We start from the raw sequence: 10,083 nt of genomic DNA, 5'->3' as shown, positions 1-10,083 counted from the left end.
ACACATTAAAAAAATTGCATTTTATGCCAATTTTTATTAAAATAGCTTTAGTGCATGATGCAAGAGTCTTTCACATATTGGCTCAACGTTTGCATACTTTGTGCATGGTACTTTGCAGGCTGAACTTGAGATTGAATTTTGTATTTTTGTACTTTCTGTAATTGTTTTGTTATGATTATCCATCCAGGAGATGTGTATTCTATTATAGGTCTAATGTATGCTTTTTAAATGTTTATTATATTATCAGGTAATGTACCTTGATTTTACCTGAAATACTTCTTTCATAATTTAATTTTTTTCCAGATTCTTGGATCGGGATATTGTTTGTGTGTGCTGTATCCACGTTAATTTGGTATCATAAGTTAATCCTAAAATTTAGCAGAAGTAGCAGTCTAAGTGATCCATTCATGTATAACTTTGGTGGATCTTTTAATTCTTTTTTCAGTTTATTTAATCTACTGAATAATATTACTTGGGTTGTTGGAATATTTATTTTATTCCATATGTGTGGCAGAATTATTCAAAATTATTCAGGACTGGTTGGAGGTTTGTTGCTGCTATTGAAGAAGTGGGGCACTTTTCCATACCGCTATCACACATCGTCAGCAAATTGTGATGCAAAACATAAATTTAGGTCCGATAGAGGCATATTATTCACATACATGATAAATAATATAGGGCTAACTACCTTTCCCTGTGGGACTTCTGCCTCAAATGAAACGGCCGTGAATGAGGGCCCACCCGCTAATTTTACACAAACTTCCATGTAAAGTAGATAGCCAGCGAATAATTAATTCCCTAGGGTAAATCCATTTTGTTAGCTGCTGGCGTAATCCGTTATGCCAGACCGTGTCAAATGCTTTCTCAATGTCAAGAAAGCAAGCTACAGTCACATTCGTTTTGTTAAAACTGTCTGTAATTGGTTCTGTTAATCTGATCAGGTGGTCTGTAGTTTGTCTTATTTTCTAAATCCGTTTTGAATTTCGGGTAATTTTGAACTTACTTCTAAGTAGATAGATAGTCAGTTACTAATTATTCTTTCTAAAATTTTGCCGATGCAACTGGTTAGGATAATTGGGCGGTAATTATTTGGTTTCTTTGCTTCTTTCTGGAACATTAATATTACTGCTTCCTTCCAAGAAACAGAGATATATCCGGCTAATAATGATAAATTGAATAAGGCTGTTAGGTGTTCATATAATTTCTGAGTACCATGTTTTAGAACAGCTTGTATACCATCTTCTCCAGGAGATTTGTTTTTTGTGTCTTTGATAGCTGTTAGTATTTCCGTTACTGTTATATCTTTTATTAAACTAGCTCGATAAACCAGAAGGTTTGCTTTTGAATTTCGCACAAAGCTACACGAGGACTATCTGCACTAGCCATCCCTATTTCAGCAGTGTAAGACAAGAGAAAGAAAGCTAGTCATCACCATCCATCATAAAATGTTGGGCTACTCTTTGACCAACGAATAATGGGTTTGATTGTAACTTTATAACGTCCCTACGGCTGAAAGGGCGAGAGCATGTTTGGTGTGATAGGGATTCGAACCGGCGACCTTCAGATTGCAAGTCGATCACCTGAACCTCCTGGCCATACCAGAGGGAGGTGACTTAACAACGTCACTCACCCTCAACTCTGGAAATATTCTTTTATCAACATTGACCGAATATAAACTAAGAGTTAACATGAGTCTATGATGACAATCCAATAAGTAAGGTTTATATATATGTGTGATGTCGGTGTGCAATAGTTTTCGAGATGTGTTATTTGTGCCAGTGTACATGAAGTTGAGCCTGAAATTAAATGTAGCCTGTAACGACAGTTTTCATTTGATAAAGAAATGAATTAATTTGATATCGTTCCATTGCTGGGACATAGTTTGGACATTTAAAGAAACATAACAGATGAAATACTTCTGAAGATTAAAACAGTTTTCATTTGATAAAGAAATGAATTAATTTGATATCGTTCCATTGCTGGGACATAGTTTGGACATTTAAAGAAACATAACAGATGAAATACTTCTGAAGATTAAAACATGAATTTAAAAAACGCAAAAGTCTTTAATAATAATATATTCAGAATTTTCATTTTATCTTTGTTACACGAACTGGGAACTTCTTATTCAAACTAAAAAAAATATGTTTAAAGGCGAGATGTTAGTTAGTAATTTTGTAAATGAAATATGTGAAACAAACCACGACACTTATAAGTTCTGCTCTAGAACATGTTACATCAGGTAATAATACTAAATACTTTAGTAAATAAGGTTTAATTTCATTTATCACAAATGAAAAAATACTTCATAATTATGCACACATCAACAACTATTTCTTCAGAAATGCTCATAAATTTTAAACAATAAAATATATACAGAAGTAAAAGTTGTAATAATTAAAATAACTGGTTTAAAATTCACATAAAGAAATATTTTGTAACAGTTACAACTGGCGTCATAAAATGTTTTAATTTTACATGACAAGAGACAATGTGTGTAAACATCTATATAATCTAAAAATTACTGATGATTGAAATAACCACGAAATTTTTCACATGAAATGTATGTTTAAAGAAACACTTATGTCAAAAATGCTTTTAAAAAAGATCAGCCCATCTTAAAGAGAAGTAACAAAACTAAAGATCCATTACTTTAAAAAATGAGTTTTGTACTTTATAATTTTCATTCACCCTCATGAGTGATTCAAATTATTATTAAAGGATGTAAACAAGTACATAATTTAACACAAATCTGTTCAAAAACTGAAGTTGTATCCAATACATCTAGATAAATTTTCGATATTTTTTAATAATGCACACATTTATAATAGTAAGTACCAATTCATAAACTGAAGTTTTCACTAAGTTCAAATAATTTTCCTTTGAGTAAATATTAATGTTTGGAGTTAATCAAATAACTTTAGTTTCTCTTCATTACAATTATATAAAGAAATTTAATATGTTGATAATCTGACAGAATACTTAAAAAAAACAACTGATAACCAACGTATACTGAACACTGATAAAAACAACAACAAACACACACACACAAAACCAGCATATTCACAAACTTACCACTGGTATACTTGTATCTTCCTACCTGGCTATTTTATTTTTTTAGAATGACCCACCAACCTTATTGCCTTACTGAGTTTAGAATCTTGTTTTACCAAGTTTTGATCAGTTGAAGAACCTGCTAACATGCAGTATGCACACTTACACAAGCCATAACCTCTAACTATACTCTCTTACTTATTCACACACAAATAAAAATATATACTAAGTAACAAACAGAATATTCACAAACTTACCTTTGGTCAACTTACATGTATCTTCCAACCTGGCTCCTTTTTTTTTTTTCCATTCAAAGCAAGATACTTTGCTTTTCTTAGTTCATGTTCAATAATCATATCATTGATGACATGATTTTCATGCCTAATCTGAAGATTCACAGACTTTGGAATGTCAGGGATCAACCAACAAATCCAAGATGAGATGATAAATACAAGACACTAAAAAAAGTAAAAAACATGATAAGTTTCACTGGAGCAATTTTTAAAACATAATCCTTTTACATAACATTGTTTAACCAATGCAGATTATAAAACTTTATGAACAATGATTAAGTCATGAATTTTTCTTAAATTACTAATGAGCATGTACAGTCATTCAGAACAGTATCAGTGCTACACAATTAGAAAAACATTACACTGGATGAACAGAAGCCACAAAAAAAATCTAACACTTTTATAATTGGGTAATAAAAAAGGATAGTTTTATAACAAAAATGATTAACCCATCCATTTTGTGAAGGATGACTTAGTAAATGTTACTGAAGCTTTTAAAAACATTCTAGGATTGTCCTGGCTGAAGTAAAATGTATTACCTATTATAGCCTATTTATGTTGCTTCATTAAAAACAACTGTACATCGTTATAATGTTTATATATTTTCAGTTGCAGTAAATGTTAAAAAGTTTCCAACTCCCTTCAAGTTAATTTAATACAGCATTTCTCAACTGGTCCTGTGGGTTTATGTACATCAAAACATGTGCTTAGCTTCCTCAAAAAAAATTTAAATTACAAATAAAAGGTGATTTAGTAAAGCTATTCACACTCTATATCTGTTTTGAAAACTTTAGTTAAATAAAAGTCTCAGGTTTGTTCTACAATTAGCATTTAAAATATTCCATATTTTGAAGAAAGAAAGTTGTATTTTATGTTCTAAAGTGAAAGATACTGTAAATTGATTTATTTTAATATAAACTAAAATGAACTGTAAATGTAATTAAGTTTGATTAAAAAATAAGATCTATAATTTGAAAAAATTGTTTCCAACCGTAAAATTAAAAACGAACATCAAGCAAGTTGTAGCAAACTGCCAATATATTGACTTATATTCATATTTGTTGTTTGCTGTTGGAGGCTCTCTATGGTCTTGGTACCTGAATGAAGAAATCATGAAATAAAATGACCTTAAAATAGAAGCCAGCACTTTAAACAATTTATTTTATAGAGGATGTTTTGCATTTTATAAATTTTCAACTTTACCTTAAAACGGTTTTCTGTACTCAGTCAAGTTTTTTGAAATAAAGTTAACTTTCTAACTTAAACAACTAAGTACATTTTGTGCTCTTATATGCAATATCTAATTGTTAGAAATTAATTCTACAGTTTTCTTCCAAAAGTTTCTTTGAAATCCTATTGAGTGAGGAGATTTTGCTGGAATTTTGTGAATCTGATGTCTGGAAAATTTTAATAGATTTGTACCAGCAGAAAAGTAATTTCATCATCCAAGTGTTTTGTCTTCAAGTTCTATTTGTGTTTTATTTGAACAATTTTTGTGTATCAATCCTGAAATACAGTCATTAAAAGAGTTAGTGTAGTTGTTTCAAATGCTGCTGAAGATGAAGTCAGTAAAGTTTCTCTCTTGAAGATGTATAACTTTTTACTGCACACAAAACAGAATCTAGAAACAAACCTTCCATCTTCCTTGGATAAAAAATATGTTAAAGTTTTGTACAAATGTTACTTCTTTCATAATAAAAATAAAACTGATGGTGAATGTTATGAAATCTCTTGTGATTATTTTAATGTTTATAAAAGGATATTAAAATTTCTGTTTAGTACTATGAATAATTATGTTACATTAAAAAATATTGCATAATGCACTTGAATAAAATTGTAAAACAACTGGTATTTCTAACTAACCCACAATCAGGTTTATAAAAAAAACCAAAAACAAAAAACTGCCGAAACAAAAAGAAACTTGCCTGATTTATGGATAGAATACACTCTTTTATTAGTTATATAAATACAACCAATTGTCCAACAGCAATATAAATGAGAATAACACAAATTTCTTGAAAAACAGAAGATAATACAAGGATTTGTCATTTGGGTTGAAATTTTATATTCTGAGTTGTTAGTATCTGCTATATGTACGTTTCTAATTGGTTGAACAATCTGAAACCCTCACAGAGGAGAGAGAAAAAAAATATTTGTAAATGAAAAGTCAGAGCATCACCAGATTGTGTAGAGAAGTATATTCATTTTTTAACTTAAGAATTAAATCTTATGTAATACTAATATTTAAGTCATAAAGTATCTTTTTGTACCAAGTTTAATAATATGTATTATTTTAAGTAGTTTAATTAACCCTTTATTGTCTCCACCCATATATTTACACATGCTAGATATCACCTACAGCATTATATTTGCACATGCCAAACATCATTTCAATCCATATGTCTATGCATACGAGACACAACCTTCATCGAAATATCTACGCATACCAGATATCTTTTCCAATATGTCTGATCATGCTAGACATCATCTGTACCCATCTATCTATGCATGCTAGGCATCATTTCCACCAACTTATACATGCCAAATGTACCAAGTTGCATTCAACTGCCTTGAATCTGGTTCATTGTGGTAAAATGTTGTTGCAATGATGAAAAATACTTTCATGGATGATAACTTTGAAACTAACTCAATAAAATGTTTGTACCTTGCACAATTTGATATCCCATGTCAATAGGGTTAAAGTTTGAATCTACGTAAAATGGTAGTAACTTGTGCACTTTCGTGTCCGATGTCAGCAGGGTTAAAGTTTGAATCTACGTAAAACGGTTGTAACTTGTTCACTTTGATGTCTCACGTCAGTAGGGTTAAAGAGACACCACACTGGTTCTTAATCACACATACATTGTTTTCTATGCTCTGTTAATTTGAAACAATAAAACAAAATTAACACTTACTTGCAGTATTCCACACTGGTGTCAGGTTCAGAAAGAATATTCAAATCACCAGGAAAGTCACTGATGTTGAAATCTGACAGAGTAAAGTTCAGAAATCCATTCAGTGACCCATCTGGTGAAATGAAAACTTTATAAAATGTCTCCTCTATAAAACTTGATGTAAAGGCAATAATTAGTGCCTGAAAAGTAAGAAAATAGAATTAACAGTTCAGAAAATAACACACTTTCTGTCACCTTAAATAATATACTGTAATATTATTTAGTTTGATTGTGTAAGAGCAAACATTATTAAGTTTCACACCATTAAGTATATTAGTGAAACACAGTTAACTGGGTTTGACATTGTGGATTATAATAAAATTCACTGTATTAAATGTCTATTGCATCACTAACCATGCTTGATAGAACAGAAAATAATAGCATTTTCATCTTAAATTTCTTATGACATTGTTACTTTTTATATTAAATGAACATTAATTTACTATATAGAATTATTATACAATATAATTCCAAAATAAAGTAATAATATGGTGACACTGTACTTCAAGTGATCAGAAAGGTAAAAAACAATTTATTGTTTCTATTGACATCAATATGTAATACATTATAAACTCCTGTCTCTTCATAATAGTAACAATTAAGTTTTTATATCACATCAAAATTGTGATAGATCAACACCATGACAATTCTTCAATGCACAAAATTTCGTCTTAAATTAATAACAACCAATGGTCAGTAGGTGTAAACTTGTAAACTGACTCACAAAAAAGAAATCACATCAATGTATTTTATAAACCCACTAAAGGTGCTTTAGAAAATCACTGCAGAAAGAACACAAGTACACAGAAATTCTAAAAGAGATCATATTAAGTTACAGTTTTGGAACTGACCTATACTTATAACATTAATTACATTAATTTAATAATCACCTTAAACATTAAACGTTTCTCAAAATAATTTCATAATTTAGATAAAATTTGAAAGGAAATGCAAAGAGTTTATTTCACTTATAATGATTCTTAAGGTGTCTCACTCTAATATCATACATGTGTATGAAGTATTCCTTTATCACTGTAATCAGTGTATGTGATATTACTAACAGTTAGTATTAAGAACAAGTACAAACATTGCTCATAATTCTCTGTACTTACATTTGTGATGACAGAAATCTTTCCAACAGAATTAAGAATTCTGTACCATATTCCTATCAAAATAGAATCAACCTATTAAAATAACTGGAATATATTTCAATAACTTTACTGTCTAATCTTTTATTATTTTTTTGCTTACAAAACAATTCTCTTTCATTAACATTACATTCGTGTATAGAATGGATTATATATATCTCAGCTAAGTTATGAATTAAAACTTATCACTAAAGACTAATCAGGAGTTATTAATTAACTCTAATAATTCTTCTCTGTATATTTAGTGTAAAAAAAAATCAAGGTTTGAAATAAAACAAACTTCAAAGTATGAATATTACATTACTTCACTATCTGGGTAACTAGAAATGTCATAATGAAAATACCTAAAGGCTAAAATCCAAATATTTCTTACAACTGATTGGTTCACACATGACTGTCAAATGATTGTTATTATTTACTAATAACAGTCCTCACTCAGTTAATGGAAGAGTGTTTGTATGTCACAAAGAAGTTGGGTATCACAACATTGTCTACATTTTAAGAGCTTCAGACTGTGATTTCTAACAGATTTACCACGATACATTTGTTTTAGTACCTACATTTATTTCAATATAGTTTTCCTTTTTTGCATGTGATGTATATTGTTGGCTGTGTATTGCACAAGTCCCATCTGTTCTTGAAATTTGCAGAAGAATCTCAAGAGTAAGATTTAATATTTATTTATTTTATGAAAACACTAGCATCTTCCAACTTTGGTGAATATTCTAGAAACTCACAATAAACTATATAAACCAACATGCCAAGAGCAGGAAGAATATTATTAGTCAGTTAAAGTCAGTGTGATATAGGCCTCAGAAGCTATTATCATAAATTAATTTAATTAATCATAAAACTACAAAATTGGGAACCAGGTATGCAGTAGATTTTGAACATTACAAACCATTCAATTTCAACACATTAATTTGGGATATTATTTTTTCTACAAGGACATTAAATAGCATCCCTGGAAAAAGTCAGTTTGTAATCAGTGCAAAGCCATACAAGATAGCCAGCTTAAGTGATGTGTGACAGTCTCAACTCGGATTGAATTTGCTTGTTATGGGCCTGAACTGTCGATAAAATATTGGGTTCTAGATCATATATAAAACTAAGTATTGTTTCTAAAACTCTTGTACCTAAACCCTAATTTGTAATAACTATAATTATAATTTGTGTCGTTTTCTTTTTGCATATTTTAATATATTTGTGTCATAATAGAGAACAGTACATGCCAATCTTGTTGAAATATCATATTTTAATACATACTAACATTTAAATAACAACTAAATTCAAATTAGTGATTATTTAGAGCAATAATACATAATGTATGTAACATAAATCAGAGACTTGTCTGAAATAAAAAATATGTAACATTGTCAATTTACTTTCTTCTTAACAGACTAAAACTAAACAGCTTGCTGTATTCACCACACTGTGCACTCAATGTTCTTAACTCTTTCTGCAACAGGTCGTCGTGAAACTGATAAACTTCCTAGCATCGAGCCTGATTTCTGTGATGTTGTTTAGTGAAGCAAATAATGGTGCCAGAGGAAATGCAACCACAAAAATTGTGACAAATCCAAACTGCAACACTGGAGAAGGAGAACAAATTACAGAAACGTTTATTAATTGAACTGTACATTTAATGTTTGAGGAAGTTTTTATGATTTAGACAGTTAAATATATTAATGTAATTAGTGGACTACAATTACAATAATACATGTGGTGACTCCTTGGAAGTATCACACTTTATTACACAGAAATTCTAACCTTATGGTGTTGATTCAGGTCTAGAGGTGGTTGAATAAGAGATTTAATTTCTAGTTTGACATGAAAGTCAAGACAAACATTAACATCAAAATCAAGTAGCATATTAATAATGTTTCATTTAAAAAACAAACAAACTAAAACACAGACAAGGACCTTTAAAATTGCTGTTCCAAAAAATACTAATCATTGAGGTGGTGTAGCTGTTTTACAGGTATTTAATAAACGTTTCCTCTATATATTAAACTGTTCTGAAAAACAAGCTGAAACCCATAAAATTAAAAAAAAATTTCTTTGTTTGTTGTTAAATGCAAAGTTGTACGATGTGGAATTTGACCCATAACCACAGCGGGAATCAAATGTTTAATCTTAGCATTATAACCCTTCAGGCTGAGCAAGAAACACAATTCATATCCATTTCTACACCATCAAAACATTCTAAATGCTGCTCCGACTAAGTTTTCACATACATTATTATCATATCACACATTTCATCTTTACTGTTAATTATACATTAAATATCTAAAAGTATTTTAAATTACGTTGGAGGAACTTAAAATAATATATCATTCATTTCCATAGTAGTCAGTTACTCAGTTAACTACAATTAGAATAACTTGATTTTAAGGCTCTTGAATGATGTACAAACTACAAGGTCATTGTTAAAGATCTAACATTTTCACAGACATGGAAAAAGTACCATTTTAATCTGTTCAAGTTTTTATGTAGAACATATGTATCTCTTAATGTAATTATTTTCAATCATTATTTTAAACTTAAGCCTTACCCTTTTCAAGATATTCACTAAAAAGACCCAATTCTTCTTGGTTTATTAAGTTGTAGTCACTCTCCCACTGGTTTTCATGA

General features: G+C 29.7%; 1 protein-coding gene across 1 annotated transcript; it reads right to left on the bottom strand.

The window, feature by feature from the left end:
• Positions 1-3,295: 3,295 nt before the first annotated feature.
• LOC143243277 (anoctamin-1-like) lies at positions 3,296-8,701 on the bottom strand. The gene is made up of 5 exons (XM_076487128.1): positions 8,678-8,701; positions 7,414-7,485; positions 6,263-6,441; positions 4,339-4,444; positions 3,296-3,512 (listed from the first exon to the last, which is right to left on the bottom strand). Exons 1-5 carry the CDS (start codon positions 8,699-8,701, stop codon positions 3,318-3,320), a joined length of 576 nt encoding a protein of 191 aa, XP_076343243.1. The 3' UTR covers positions 3,296-3,317.
• Positions 8,702-10,083: the final 1,382 nt, after the last annotated feature.

This window comes from Tachypleus tridentatus, unplaced genomic scaffold, assembly GCF_004210375.1.
Source record: "Tachypleus tridentatus isolate NWPU-2018 unplaced genomic scaffold, ASM421037v1 Hic_cluster_2, whole genome shotgun sequence".
Lineage (NCBI taxonomy): Eukaryota > Metazoa > Arthropoda > Merostomata > Xiphosura > Limulidae > Tachypleus > Tachypleus tridentatus.
Note: the sequence above shows the minus strand (reverse complement) of the source record. Positions and strands in the feature narration are given on the sequence as shown.